This window comes from Trachypithecus francoisi, unplaced genomic scaffold, assembly GCF_009764315.1.
Source record: "Trachypithecus francoisi isolate TF-2019V2 unplaced genomic scaffold, Tfra_2.0 Lachesis_group3, whole genome shotgun sequence".
Lineage (NCBI taxonomy): Eukaryota > Metazoa > Chordata > Mammalia > Primates > Cercopithecidae > Trachypithecus > Trachypithecus francoisi.
Window position 1 is genome coordinate 141,829,573 of NW_022681468.1, and position 16,210 is coordinate 141,845,782.

Consider the following 16,210-nt stretch of genomic DNA (forward strand, 5'->3'; position numbering starts at 1 on the left):
TGAGTTTCAGAAAGTAAAATATGGAATATGAACTTACTGACCTAAATAACGTCTACAGGGGTATAGTAGTAAATCTGATGCAATATTTCTCTATCACTTTCTCCACCCAAGAAAGAGGCATATATATATATATATATATATTTTTTTTTTTTTTTTTTTTTTTTTTGAGACGGAGTCTTGCTCTTTTGCCTGGACTGGAATGCAGTGGCCGGATTTCAGCTCACTGCAAGCTCCGCCTCCCAGGTTTTACGCCATTCTCCTGCCTCAGCCTCCCAAGTAGCTGGGACTACAGGCGCCCGCCACCTCGCCCGGCTAGTTTTTTGTATTTTTAGTAGAGACAGGGTTTCACCGTGTTAGCCAGGATGGTCTCGATCTCCTGACCTCGTGATCCGCCCGTCTCGGCCTCCCAAAGTGCTGGGATTACAGGCTTGAGCCACCGCGCCCGGCAAGAGGCATATATATATTTTAAAAGATCTCATGTTTAAAAAAAAGCAAAAACCTAAGTTTATCACTTGGTATGTGATGGGGTCAACTTTTTCTTTTTTACAGTGATATTTTAGTTGCTTACTTATTTTACATATAAGCACAACACAATAATGATGGTATAATGTCTTATATGTTTGAGTGTTAGAAATTTATTATATATGACCTTCACAATATATGTCAGATCAAACATGAGTTAATAATTAAATACAGTCTGGTAGACAAGTAGCTTATTTATGGATTTAATTTTTTAAATATTAGTTTTGAATAGTTATTATTGTATAAAGTAAAAATGAAATATCTTACTTGTCCTCCATTCAGTTTTCTTCTCCAAAGTCAACCCTAACTGGTTTCTTGTGCATTCTTCTAGAGGTACACTATGTACTTACAAATAAGTATTCAAAAAAATATGAATAAGTAAGTGGTAACTAATGTTCACTAAATTGGATTAATTAAATTAACTGATTTCCTAGCAATAAGATACATCTGTATTCCTATAATACCATATTCCTGATTATAGTGGAATATTGTTTGAATATGTTGGTAAAATTGAGTTGCTAGTATTCTGTTTTGGATTTTCCTACGTATTGATTTGTAGTATCCTATATTTGTGGTCTGCCATATTTTGGTATCAAGTTTATGCCAGTTTTGCAAAACAACTGAGAAAGGAAAAGACAATGTTTTATCTTGTTCTGTTCAGCAATAGCTTAAACAGAATGGTAATTATATTTTCTTTGAAAGTTTAAAAGAAGTTGCCTAGAAAAAATCCTTTGGGTTGAAACCTTTTTTGAGCTAAATCTTTGACAATCTTCGTGTTTTATCCTCAAGTATTAGATTTTATCAGGCATTCTATTTCCTTTTGAGTTAATTTTAGTAGTTTATATTTTACTACAAATAGATAATGTTTATTGTAATTAACAATTTACCATACTAGAGTTTTATTTTTTATTTTTATTTGTTTATTTTTTATTTTTTTTTGAGACGGAGTCTTGCTGTGTTGCCCAGGCTGGAGTGCAGTGGCCGGATCTCAGCTCACTGCAAGTTCCGCCTCCTGGGTTCACGCCATTCTCCTGCCTCAGCCTCCCGAGTAGCTAGGACTACAGGCTCCTGCCACCTCGCCCGGCTAGTTTTTTGTATTTTTTTTAGTAGAGACGGGGTTTCACCGTGTTAGCCAGGATGATCTCGATCTCCTGACCTTGTGATCCGCCCATCTCGGCCTCCCAAAGTGCTGGGATTACAGGCTTGAGCCACCGCGCCCGGCCTAGTTTTCTGCTATAATGCAGATTTTCTTCTGTTTTTTAAAAAATTTTATTTTATATTTTTTGAGACAAAGTTTCACTCTGTCGCCCAGGCTGGAGTGCAGTGGCGTGATCTCTGCTATTTCAGGGGAGACCTGATATGCATCGAGAAAGAGAATTAGATAGGCCGGGCACAGTGGCTCACACTTGTAATCCCAGCGCTTTGGGAGGCCAAGGCGAACAGATCACCTGAGGTCAGGAGTTCGAGACCAGCCTGGCCAGCATGGCAAAATCCTCTCTCTACTAAAAATACAAAAATTAGCCGGCTGTGGTGGTGGATGCCTCTAATCACAGCTACTCTGGAGGCTGAGGCGATGAGAATTGCTTGAACCTAAGAGGTGGAGGTTTCAGGGACCTGAGAATGTGCCACGGCACTCCAGCCTGGGTGACAGAGGGAGACTCCATGTCAAAAAAAAAAAAAAAAAAAGAGAGAGAGAGAGAATTAGAGGCCATTCCTCTAGTTTATGTGTGTGTTTTTTACAAAAGTCTGGTCAATCTGCATTTAGAGTATCTGCAGGGCACCTAGAGAGAGAGATCAAAACAATTAGTGTTTAAATATATGGATCTGAGACTTAGAAGAGATCTGAGTTAAAAATGTAAGTTTAGGAGACACCAACATGTAGTAGAAATCAAACCATGGAAATGGGGGGGACTGCCCTCAGAGCAGTAGTTCCAGAATCTTGCAGATCATCAGAACATGCAGGACCCTCAGTCCCACCCCAGAGATTCTAATTTACCAGGGCTATGGTGGTCCCCAAGAATTTATACTCTCTTTTTAAAGTTTCCATTGAAAGCCTGGTATGGTGGCTCACACTTGTAATCCAAGCACTTTGGGAGGCCAAGGCAGGAGGATTGCTCGAGGCCTGGAGTTCAAGAGCAGCTTGGGCAACATAGTGAGATACTGTCGCTACAAAAAATTTTTAAAAGGTTGGCCAGGTATGGTGGTACATGAATGTAGTCCTAGCTACTCAGGAAGTTGCGGTGGGAGAATTGTTTGAACCCAGGAGTTTGAGGTTATGGCGAGCTATAAATTGCACCACTACACTCCATCCTGGGTGAGACAGCCAGTCTTTGCCTCTATTTATTATAATTAAATAATTATAATATAATTTAATTATAATAAATAAAGCTTCAACTTAAATATTTCTAAAATGGAATGTTAAGTGAAAAACTCATAGGACAATGCTCCCAGTATAGCACTATCTATGAAAAAAATTTTATGTCTATGAATATGTCTATGTTTGTGGGGATGGAAGCAGAGACAGCAACTGAAAAAGTGATGTTGAAGTCATGGTGAGGAAAGGGTGGGGACGCTGATGACAAACATGCACAAAGTGAGGAGACAGAGACAGTTGGACACCAATGCACATGATTGTGGAACGTTCTCCTTCTTGCTCCGAAACCTGAGTGCAGACATGGAGATGATGGGTGGCTGGATCAATAGAGTTGGGTGAAGCAAAGGACAATAGTAGGGCACCAAGGGCCAGACAATCTGTGGCTATGTGACCGTGGCCCCTATCCTTTTGACTTTCTGCTCTCTGAACTTATTCCCAATACAGTTGCTCTTGACCTCAAGATCTCTAGTACCTTAGAGCCACCCACCCCTTAACCTGGAATCCAAGGGCTATACTCAGCCATCTTCTTGCTACTAGCCCTCAGGAAATTCAGTAACTCAGTTTCTACTACTTTGTATGGCCCTTTGGTCCTACCCAGACTTTGTTTAATGAAGATCTTGTTGCCCTAACAGTTAGGAGTGCTGTGAGCACACAGACTTTCCCTGCCAGGCCCTTGGGGGTTTGCCTCTGCTGCACAGAGCTGCCCCACGCCCACCCCCTGCCCCAGAGGTCACACTCCTTCCCAGGCAGCCCCCATGCAATAACTGATAAAAGCTGAGTACAAAAGCCTGGCCCTCTCTGCCCTGCTTGAGACAACTCTCTGTAGGGTCAGCAGAGGTGTCGTTGGGCCTGCATTGCAGCTCACTGCTTACCTCTGTGCTTCCTGTTTCTTCCCCTCCTTCCCTCAGGTGTTAATCCCCAGGGAATCATGCTAAACTTTGTCTCAGAGTCTGTTTCCCAGGGGACCCAACTTGCAGCAGCCCAGAAAGAAACAAGAGCCAGAACATCCTGCTAAAGAAGTTGTATTACTTCTCACCTTTCCCAGAGACCCTCAAGTATTTCAGAGAACTGTCAGGCCCACATGAAGCTGAGTTTAGGCATTTGGATTTCAGTGCTCAAGAGAGAGGGTTTTATCGAGGGCAGAGTTAAGCGCAGTGGCCCTGGATTTGGAATAAGGATAGCCAGCTGCCTAAGCTTTGCTGATGGTCTCCTTTATCTCTGGCCATCCTTCTGAACAGAGAGGCTGGGTTAGGAAGTCCTGATCTTGAATCCTAGCTTTAAACAACTGTAGATGAGGCCACTGATTGAAATCTTCAGGCTCACATCTGATATGCCATTGCACCACAATTTTAGTGACTGAAAGTAAAAACATGACCTAGACCAAAGCAATCGAATTTGAGTGCTTTTATTTCAGGTTCCTATTTTCCCATATATATTTTCAGGTAGAATGAACAGTCAAAACATGTCAAGGAGCAAAATCAAGCCATTCATCAGAAAAACAATATTTTCATTGGTTTGTCAATATGATTAAGTATTATAGGTGTACTAACAAAAATGAAAAAAAATCAGTATCTGTATATTCCAAATTTTACAAGTTTTTCAACTTCACATTTTAATTATTCTTTTAAATCCATACAATCACTATAGAAAGTAACTAAATATATGATTCAGGATATATTTCTTAATAAGGGTTTGAATATTGGTGGCACTTAGTTTTCAAGTACTCATCTATAAAGATTTCATCTGTACTAACCATTTAATTAGAAAAAAATGCAAAGTAATGCTGTAATGGAAATTTCAAAATATTTGATAGGGAGTACAATTAAAGTTTATACGTTGAGAATAGAATATATTTCATTTTATTGGAGTATATGGTGTCTTCTAATCTAGTTAATATGCTTTTCAGGCAGCAGCAAATTTAAGCCATATGTTATCAATGATTGCTCAGATCACTTTAAGTATATAATCTGTTACATTAAATTTTAGGTAACTGCTTTGAACCTTTCGTAGACTCAAGTACTTCTTAAAGTTTTGAGTTATTGATTTTTAAATCTGCTTTGTAGGTATAAGCATATGAGGGGGCCAAGCATAATTATGTTCTCCAGCCTATTGGTCTTTTCCTTTGATAACCACCTGTGGTTACTATGCCAGCCTGTCAATAAGCATTTATTGAGATCCTGCTGTGGGGCTGAGACCTATACCAGGGCTGAGGAGCAAACACTCTGGAAACAAAAGATTACGTTTGTCTGGAGAAGTTTGCGATCACATTGGTGGTTTTCATGAGCATAAGCCAACATGAATTTCCTTGATTTTCGTTTTTATCAACACCAGTGACAAAAATGTTTTTCTAGGGATAGCGTTGGCTTTGACAACCCCTTAAGCTGAGAAGAGAAAAAAAAGCTCACATTAACGGATAAAAATTATGCAGTGTATGTAGAATCTGGTAGGATCATCTCCAGAGGTTTGCATATCCACAGATCAGATTTACAACATAAAGTACTGGAACATGTTTCTTAATTATGCATATACATTAAGGTAAAATGTATTCTAATCTTTCATGTTTTAAGAGTAAAATGTCAAGACATTTTTGTGATTTCCTCTAACTAGTAAGACAGGTGGGAGGTTCTTTGTGAGGATTTCCAACCAAGCCATATACAACAAATCCGATATGGATCCCTTTCTTGCCACTGGAAGACTCCTAATGACATGAAAGAAAAATTTAGAAATGAAAGTGAAAATTACTATAGGTAGTAACAGCACTAATATTTAATAACTGGCAGCCTTAACTTTTAATTTAAATAAATAACTTAACTATTTAATAACTGGCAGCCTTAACTTTTACCCCACCCCAAGATTAAAGCACCGAAATTATTTTTACTGTAGATAGCAAACTGATGTATTTTTCAGGTAATACTATCTATAAATAAGAAAAACAGGCTTAGGTATTGTAAAGACAAAACAAAAATGTACATTTTCACTTTTCTTTAAATAGGGAATTTGATCAGCCAATACCTGCCCCCCTTTTTGGTGTAAATGATTTTTTCCAATAATTTAAATATCATATTTGGGAAAAACCTCCAAAACCATCTGTTGGAATCCTGCCACCCAATCCAGGAGACCATTATACAATGTCTTTGATGGATACTTTTCCAGTCTACACTATGTGAAGATACATTTATCTTTATACATAGGAGTCAATTCGTGAGGTATAAATGTGAAGTCCTTGGAGATTTTCTTGTTTAAATACCAATCTTTAAGTAAACAAACATACATTTTCAGTAGACGCGACCCTAACATTTGTAAGGCTAGAGTGTGAAGAGTGAAAATGGAAATGCCTCTGCCTTTTCTCCTACCCCGGCCTCTTCCTACACTACAGGGAGCCTCATGAACCTGCCATGGGCACAGTGGCTCAGGGACACCCACCCAGGGAAGGGGCCTGTGAGCTGTGGTGGCTGACTTGTGGCTGTTAGGCAGAGAAATCTGGGGTCTCAGGTTCCTGGAGCGTGGTCTTACTAGATGGGCACACACCTCTTCATAAGGCATGGCGGACAGGAAGTCCAAGTGAGGCTCTGATGCTTATGGGCCTGAGGGGTCAAGGTCTCAGGGTAGCACTTATCTTCCTTCACTGTCTAAGAAAGAATCCCACGTGTTCCAAAAAAAAAACCACACACACAAACAAAACAAAATTCCCACCTGAAGAGTCATAAGCTTTTAAATGGATTAACCCATTAACCCTAAGATTTATTTCTAATGTTCTTCAATGCCTGCGATGATACTTACAGGACAATGAGATTAGCAGCTCTGGAGCGCTCTTGTAAGAGTTCATTCAGTCGAACTTGGCGGTAACTCTGTGGGCAACATTCAGATTTGCTGAGTACAGTTCTACCAGAATTATGAATGAGAATTTATTTTCTTAAATCATGAACAAGCAGAAAATCTCATCTTAAAAAATGTGTAAAAATTACAATTACTTTTTCAGGCTTAGAAACTTAACGGTGTTTTAAAACCTCATGAGAAATTTTAGAAATACAAAGAATAAGATGCAGTACAAAGATTTTCATTTTGCTATAGTGGCTTATTAAATTCTAGGGAGAGGGGAAGCAAACAACATAGATAATACTAAAAAGAAGGTGTTTTCTCCTACCCTGGCCTCTTCCTACACTACAAGGAGCCTCATGAACCTGCATGGGCATAGTGGCATGTGCCCATGCCCATGCACAGTGGAATGGCCAGTTTGAGGCAATAGGTTTTCTGTTTAAAAAAACCGATCGAATCTTGATGCCAATTTGATACTCTAAGAATACAGATTGTATTCTAGTCTGCCTTTCTTTAAGCTGTCTGAATATTCTGTAAGCAGAGGGGGCTGGCTTCAATTAAAAAGCCACCAAAAGACTCACTTGGAAAAATAACCACTTTGCAGTGATGAGAGTAATATTTATTATTGTGTTTCACTGGTTCAGAAACCAAGGCTCAGATGCATGATTTGCTCAATTATATGACAAAACGTGGTCAGAACTGGGCAGCTTATGACACACAGACTTTATGATGATTCTAGTTCAATCTCTTTTTTTCACTAAATCTAAAAGGCTTTTAGTGTTTCTTGCTTGAATTTTTCCAAGTTCAGCTCCTAATGTAGTTGATGTAGGGCATGGTAGACAGTCAGTCCAAGCGAGGCTCTCTGAGGCTCGTGGGCCCCAGGGTTCAGGGTCTCAGGGTGGCCCTTATTTTCCTTCACTGTCCAAAATCCCACAGGTTCCAGTAAAATAAAATCCTACCTGAAGAGTTATGAGCTTTTAAATTGATTAACCCATTCATCCTAAGATTTCTCTCTCTTTTTTTTTTATTTAGACAGAGTTTCACTCCTATCATCTAGACTAGAGTACAGTGGCACGATCTCGGCTCACCTCTGCTCCCTGGGCTCAAGTGATCCTCCTGCCTTAGCCTCCCAAGTAGCTGGGACTACACACATGCTACCTCACCAGGCTAAATTTTATATTTTTTTTTGTAGAGGCGGGGTTTCGCTCTGTTAACCAAGCTGGCCTTGAACTCCTGAGCTCAAGCAATCCTCCCGCCTTAGCCTCCCAAAATGCTGGGATTACAGGTGTGAGCCACTGCACCCGGCCGTAAGATTTCTTTCTAACATTTGTAAATGCCTGCAATTATACTCAAAGTACAATGAGATTAGCAGTGCTTGAGTGCTCCTGTGAAAACACTCAAGATTTTGTAGTTTAGAAGTTCTTGTGGTCCCTTTTCATTTCTGTCCAATTCAGGTGTCAATTCTTCTACCTAGTTATTGACCCCCTGCCCTTCGCATTATTCTCATTATCACTGTCAGGCCTCTGATCCAAAGCTAAGCCATCATATCCCCTGTGACCTGCACGGACACACCCAGATGGCCGGTTCCTGCCTTAACTGATGACATTCCATCACAAAAGAAGTGAAAATAGCCTGTTCCTGCCTTAACTGATGGCATTATCTGAACCCAGGTGAAATAAACAGCCTTGTTGCTCACACAAAGCCCGTTTGATGGTCTCTTCACACGGACGTGCATGAAATTTGGTGCCGTGACTGGGATCGGGGGACCTCCCTTGAGAGATCAATTCCCTGTCCTCCTGCTCTTTGCTCTGTGAGAAAGATCCGCCTACGACCTCAGGTCCTCAGACCAACCAGCCCAAGGAACATCTCACCGATTTTGCATCGGGTAAGCGGCCTCTTTTTACTCTCTTCTCCAACCTCTCTCACTATTCCTCAACCTCTTTCTCCTTTCAATCTTGGCGCCACCCTTCAATCTCTCCCTTCTCTTAATTTCAATTCCTTTCATTTTCTGATAGAGACAAAGGAGACACATTTTATCCGTGGACCCAAAACTCCGGCGCTGGTCACGGACTCAGGAAGGCAGCCTTCTCTTGGTGCTTAATCATTGCGGGGACGCCTCTCTGATTATTCACCCACGTTCCATTGGTGTCTCATCTCCATGGGGATGCCTGCCTTGATCATTCACCCACATTCCCTTGGTGGCAAGTCAATTGCGGGGACGCCTGCTTTAGCTGCTCCCCACCCTCTTCTCCATGTCGCTAGGCCTCTTTAGACTTGCCTCTTTCACTATGGGTAACCTTCCACCCTCCATTCCTCCTTTTTCTCCCTTAGCCTGTGTTCTTAAGAACTTAAAACCTCTTCAACTCTCGCCTGACCTAAAATCTAAGCATCTTATTTTCTTCTGCAACACTGCTTGGCCCCAGTACAAACTTGACAATGGTTCTAAATGGCCAGAAAAACGGCACTTTCGATTTCTCCATCCTACAAGACCTAAATAATTTTTGTCAAAAAATGGGCAAATTGTCTGAGGTGCCTTACATCCAGGCAGTTTTCACACTTCGTTCCTTCCCTAGTCTCTGTTCCCAATGCGATTCTTCCCAAATCCTCCTTCTTTCCCTCCTGCCTGTCTCCGCAGTCCCAACCCCAAGCGTCGCTGAGTCTTTTCAGTCTTCCTTTTCTACAGACCCATCTGACCTCTTCCCTCCTCCCCAGGCTGCTCGTCGCCAGGCCGAGCTAAGTTCCAATTCTTCCTCAGCCTCCATTCCTCCACCCTATAATCCTTCTATCACCTCCCCTCCTCACACCCGGTCTGGCTTACAGTTTAGTTCCGCGACTGGCTCTTCCCCACCTGCCCAACAATTTCCTCTTAGAGAGGTGGCTTGAGCTGAAGGCATAGTCAGGGTGCATATACCTTTTTCTCTATCAGACCTCTCTCAGATCAGTCAGCGTTTGGGCTCTTTCTCATCAGACCCCACTAAATATATACAGGAATTCCAATATCTAACTCTGGCCTACAATTTAACCTGGAGTAACTTAAATGTCATCCTGACTTCTACCCTCTCCCCAGATGAACGGGAAAGAGTTTTTTCTCTAGCCCAATCTCACGCTGATAACCGCCGGCTTCACGAGCCAGACCTCCAGGAAGGCATTAGAACAGTTCCCCGAGAGGATCCCCAGTGGAACTATCAGGCAGATTCCCCAGGTATAGCTAGGCGAGATTCCATGATTTCCTGCCTAGTTGAAGGGCTTAAAAAGGCAGCTTACAAAGCTGTTAATTATGACAAACTTAAAGAAACTACCCAAGGTAAAGACGAAACCCCAGCCCAGTTCATGGCCCTCTTAGCAGCAACCCTTAGATGCTTTACTGCCCTAGACCCAGAGGGGCCAGAAGTCCGCCTTATTCTTAGTATGCATTTTATCACCCAGTCAGCTCCTGACATTAGAAAAAAGCTTCAAAAATTGGAATCTGGCCCTCAAACCCCACAACAGGAATTAACCTCACCTTCAAGGTGTACAGTAATAGAGACGAGGTAGCCAGACAGCAACGCATTTCTGAGTTACAGCTACTTGCCTCCGCTGTAAGACAACCCACAACCACGTCTCCAGCATACAAGAACTTCAGAACATCCAAGTCACAGCTCCCAGGGGCTCCTTCAAAACATCCTCATGGGCCTTGCTTCAAATGCCAAAAGCCTGGCCGTTGGGCCAAGGAATGCCCGCAGCCCCTGTCTATTTGGGCCCCCACTGGAGGTCGGACTGTCCAACTCACATTGCCGCCGCTCCTAAAGCCCCTGGAGCCCAAACCCCACGTTCCTTGGCTGACTCCTCCTCAATGTCCTCAGCTTAGCAGCTGAAGACTGACGCTGCCCCATCACCTCGTAAGCCCCCTGGACCATCACAGACACCGAGCCTTGGGTAACTCTCACAGTGGAGGGTAAGTCCGTCCCCTTCTTAATCCATACGGAGGCACTCCACATTACCTTCTTTTCAAGGGCCTGTTTCCCTTGTCTCCATAACTGTTGTGGGTATTGATGGCCAGACTTCTAAACCTCTTAAAACTCCCCAACTCTGGTGCCAACTTGGACAACGTTCTTTTATGCACTCCTTTTTAGTTATCCCCACCTGCCCAGTTCCCTTATTAGGCCAAGACATTTTAACTAAATTATGTGCTTCCCTGACTATTCCTAGGCTACAGCCACACCTCACTGCCACCTTTTCCCCCAGTTCAAAGCCTCCTTCACATCCTCCCCTTGCCTCTCCCCACCTTAAACCACAAGTATAGGACGCCTCTACTCCCTCCGTAGCAACCAACCATATACCCCTTACCATCTCATTAAAACCTAATCACCCTTACCCCGCTTAACACCAATATACCATCCTGCAGCATTCTTTAAAACAATTAAACCCTGTTATCATTCGCCTGTTACAGCGTGGCCTTTTAAAGCCTATAAACTCTCCTTACAATTCCCCCATTTTACCTGTCCTAAAACCAGACAAGCCTTGCAAGTTAGTTCAGGATCTGCGCCTTATCAACCAAATTGTTTTGCCTATCCACCCCGAGGTGCCAAACCCATATACTCTCCTATCCTCAATACCTCCCTCCACAACCCATTTTTCTGTTCTGGATCACAAACATACTTTTTTTTTTTTTTTTTTTTTGAGACGGAGTCTCGCTCTGTTGCCCAGGCTGGAGTGCAGTGGCCGGATCTCAGCTCACTGCAAGCTCTGCCTCCCGGATTCACGCCATTCTCCTGCCTCAGCCTCCCGAGTAGCTGGGACTACAGGCGCCCGCCACCTCGCCCGGCTATTTTTTTGTACTTTTTAGTAGAGACGGGGTTTCACCATGTTAGCCAGGATGGTCTCGATCTCCTGACCTTGTGATCCGCCCGTCTCGGCCTCCCAAAGTGCTGGGATTACAGGCTTGAGCCACCGCGCCCAGCCAACTTTCTTTACTATTCCTTTGCACCCTTCAGCCTCTCTTTGCTTTCACTTGGACTGACCCTGTCACCCATCAGGCTCAGCAAATTACCTAGGCTCTACTGCCGCAAGGCTTCACAGACAGCTCCCAATACTTCAGTCAAGCCCAAATTTCTTCCTCTTCTGTTACCTATCTCGGCATAATTCTCATAAAAACACATATGCTCTCCCTGATGATCATGTCCAGCTAATCTCCCAAACCCCAATCCCTTCTACAAAACAACAACTCCTTTCCTTCCTAGGCATGGTTAGGGTGGTCAGAATTCTTACACAATAGCCGGGACTGCGCCCTGTAGCCTTTCTGTCCAAACAACTTGACCTTACTCTTTCAGCCTAGCCCTCATGTCTGCGTGCAGCAGCTACCACTCGGCTTTAATACTTTGAGAGACCCTAAAAAATCACAAGCTATGCTCAACTCACTCTACAGTTCTCATAACTTCCAAAATCCATTTTCTTCCTCCCATCTGACGCATATACTTTCTGCTCCCCAGCTCCTTCAGCTATACTCATTCTTTATTCCGTCTCCCACAGTTACCATTGTTCCTGGGCCAGACTTCAATCTGGCCTCCCACATTACTCCTGATACCACACCTGACCCCCATGACCATATCTCTAATCACCTGACATTCACTCCATTTCCCCATATTCTTCATGTCCCTCGCCCTGAACACACTTAGTTTATTGATGGCAGTTCCACCAGGCCTAATCACCACTCACCAGCAAAGGCAGGCTATGCTATAGTATCTTCCACGCCCCCGAAGATAGTATCTTCCACACCTACCATTGAGGCTACTGCTCTGCCACCCTCCACTACCTCTCAGCAAGCGGAACTAGTTGCCTTAACTCAGGCCCTCACTCTTCCTAAAGGACTATGCGTCAATATTTATACTGACTCTAAATATGCTTTCCATATTCTGCACCACCATGCTGTTATATGGGCTGAAAGAGATTTCCTCACCTTGCAAGGGTCCTCCATCATTAATGCCTCTTTAATAAAAACGCTTGGCAAAGCCCCTTTACTTCCAAAGGAAGCTGAAGTCATTCACTGCAAAGGCCATCAAAAGGCATCAGATCCCATCGGCTCAGGGCAACACTTATGCTGATAAGGTAGCTAAAAAAGCAGCCATCAAAAGGCATCAAATCCTATCGCTCAGGAAAATGCTTATGCTGATAAGGTAGCTAAAAAAGCAGCTAGCGTTCCAACTTCTATCCCTCATGGCAGTTTTTCCTCCTCATCTGGCCACTCCCACCTACTCCCCTGTGGAAACTTCCACCTATCAATCTCTTCCCACACAAGGCAAATGGTTCTTAGACCAAGGAAAATAACTCCTTCCAGCCTCACAGGCCCATTCTATTCGGTAGTCATTTCATAACCTCTTCCATCTAGGTTACAAGGCCGCTAGCCCGTCTCTTAGAACCTCTCGTTTCCTTTCCAGCATGGAAATCTATCCTCAAGGAAATCACTTCTCAGTGTTCCATCTGCTATTCTACTACTCCTCAAGGATTGTTCAGGCCCCCTCCCTTTCCTACACATCAAGCTCGGGGATTTGCCCGCACCCAGGACTGGCAAATTGACTTTACTCACATGCCTCCAGTCAGGAAACTAAAATACCTCTTGGTCTAGGTAGACACTTTCACTGGATGGGTAGAGGCCTTTCCCACAGGGTCTGAGAAGGCCACGGTGGTCATTTCTTCCCTTCTGTCGGATGTAATTCCTCAGTTTAGACTTCCCACCTCTATACAGTCCGATGACGGACCGGCCTTTATTAGTCAAATTACCCAAGCAGTTTTCAGGCTTTTGGTATTGAGTGAAACCTTTATGTCCTTTACTGTCCTCAATCTTCAGGAAAAGTAAAACAGACTAACAGTCTTTTAAAAACACACCTCACCAAGCTCAGTCACCAACTTAAAAAGGACTAGACAATACTTTTACCACTTTCCCTTGTCAGAATTCTGGCCTGTCCTCGGAATGCTACAGGTTCCAGCCCATTTGAGCTCCTGTGTGGATGCTCCTTTTTATTAGGTCCTGGTCTCATTCCAGACACCAGCCCAACTTGAACTGCACCCCAAAAACTTGGGTAGAGCCTAAAAACTCACCAACCAAGTAATTATGCTGAACCCCCTTAGGCTGTCTCTAATTGGATGTCCTAAGTCCTCCCAATTCTTAGTCCTTTAATACCTGTTTTTTCTCCTTCTCTTATTTGGACCTTGTGTCTTCCTTTTAGTTTTTCATACAAAACTGCATCCAGGCCATCATCAATCATTCTATAGACCAATGATCCTTCTAACAACCCCACAATATCGCCTCTTAACACAAAATCTTCCTTCAGCTTAATCTCTCCCACTCTAGGTTCCCATGCTGCCCCTAATCCCACTTGAAGCAGCCCTGAGAAACATCGCCCATTATCTCTTCATACCACACCCCAAAAACTTTCACCGCCCCAACACTTCAACACTATTTGTTTTATTTTTCTTATTAATATAAGAAGACAGGAATGTCAGTCCTCTGAGCCAAAGCTAAGCCATCATATCCCCTGTGACCTGCATGTACACATCCAGATGGCTGGTTCCTGCCTTAACTGATGACATTCCACCACAAAAGAAGTGAAAATGGCCTGTTCCTGCCTTAACTGATGGCATTACCTTGTGAAATTCCTTTTCCTGGCTCATCCTGGCTGAAAAGCTCCCCCACTGAGCACCTTGTGACCCCCACCCCTACCCACCAGAGAACAACGCCCTTTGACTGTAATTTTCCTTTACCTACCCAAATCCTATAAAACGGCCCACCCCATCTCCCTTCCCTGACTCTCTTTTTGGATTCAGCCCACCTGAACCCAGGTGAAATAAACAGCCTTGTTGCTTACACAAAGCCTGTTTGGTAGTCTCTTCACACGGACGCGAATGAAAATCACTAGCTTCATTCGGCTCAGGACAGAAGGCACAGATGGGAGCATCTTACTGCACTCTCTAGAAAGGCTCACCATTTTTATATCCATATTACAATGTGTGCTGGATCCGGCTTCCATATTCATTGTTCCAATCACATCGGATGTTTCCTCAGATGCCTTTATAAGTTTTTCATAGACATCTCTTCATCAGTTTAAAATTATTTGTTATTGTGTTAAATTGTGAGTCCATCTAACTTTATCAACTTTGCATACATATTGACTCAAATTATTTTAGGCTGATGAGTCTCTCTCCTGTTCTTTAAAATGAAATTTGAAAGGAGACTTCACAATCTGTGCCAATAACCTATTTTTTAACTTTTAAGAAATAATTGACCTTATGGGAAAAATGAAACCGTTTTCTAAATAATCATATCCAGTAAATGATTGAAAAGCACTTGAAAAATGCAGAAACCTTGGATCTTGAATAATGACATTTGATAATAAATATATTGCTTCTTTGTCTTTAAATCAACTACTGTTTCCTTTTTCAGCTAGTGAGACAGCAAAAAAATTAAGAAAGACAAGTCCTTACCTTTTCCTTGACTGCTTCCAGTTCTGCATCTGTAATTTTCCATGGAGTTTCTCTTTTTAATTTCTCAGCAGTTGTTAAATCTTTGCAGCTTTCATGGAGACGATATGGTTCAATCATCTCTTCAAAGACTTTCCAGCTGAAATTTGAATTATAAAGGAGGCCTCACAGTGGGAAACTAACTCATTATTTCACAGATACTCCAGGTATGACTGGCTCTGCTGGCTGTGGAATCAGAGCTGAATATCATGCAAATCTTTTAAGAATTATCTTTGCAGGGAATTTACTGTGAGTAAAACCATGGCTACAGTACACCCTCCCTACCCCAGAAAAGGCCTTAGTGTGTTCGAGGCCTTGTTAGCCTATTAGGTATTAGATCTTCAATATTATCACACAAACATATAGGTAGTAATTGTTCTGCAAATACATTTTCTGCATAGTGTAGTCAAAGACACAGTTGTAATGTAGATACTTTAGCACACAAGTGAGTTTTCACCTGCTTATTGTACAGACTCTATGGGAGAAATTAATCAATTAACGTAGGAAATGGATACGGCTACCCTCACCCTTAGTCTACATGGCAACTCCCACTCATGGCAGGAGGCCGCTGGCAGGTAGGACGAGAACAGCAAGGGCTCCCACAAGTTTAATGATTGTAGAACAATTTGGATGCTTTCTGCAAATAATGCTCCTCTTGTCCTTTTGTTGTTTGATGTTGCTGTCTGAGATTTTCAAATGAGTATTATTCAGGTTCATGTTAGGAGAAAGAACAAAAATCAATACTGTTTTAATGCCTAAAAATCTGAGACTATGTTAGAACATTTAAAAAGAAATTGCTGAGGAGAAAACTAGCAGCTAAGAGCTACAGAACATTTAAAAAAATACTTATAAGAACCTCATAAGATTTATTTTTAAAAACAATGATACGAAGTAAAACTTATATTTACGGCAGTAGTTGTCTCTAGTGTGCTGCTTTAAGATGATCTCAAGTAAGAACAATTTCTTTGGTTTTATATAATGTAGCTTAGTTATAATTTAGTAATT

At 42.4% G+C, this 16,210-nt stretch overlaps 1 protein-coding gene across 7 annotated transcripts in view; it reads right to left on the reverse strand.

Annotated features, from left to right (window-relative positions):
• Positions 1–4,285: 4,285 nt before the first annotated feature.
• Positions 4,286–16,210, reverse strand: part of SLC12A1 (solute carrier family 12 member 1) — a 103,597-nt gene continuing 91,672 nt past the window's right edge. For 4 of the 7 annotated variants that reach the window (XM_033190204.1, XM_033190209.1, XM_033190203.1 and 1 more), the window contains 3 exons: positions 15,170–15,305; positions 6,677–6,744; positions 4,286–5,594 (listed from right to left, as the gene is read on the reverse strand). In XM_033190204.1, coding sequence (XP_033046095.1) covers positions 5,459–5,594; positions 6,677–6,744; positions 15,170–15,305 — 340 coding nt within the window. In that variant the 3' untranslated portion in view covers positions 4,286–5,458. The remainder of the gene's footprint in view (positions 5,595–6,676; positions 6,745–15,169; positions 15,306–16,210) is intronic. The other 3 variants (XM_033190207.1, XM_033190205.1, XM_033190206.1) reach the window with 2 other exon arrangements.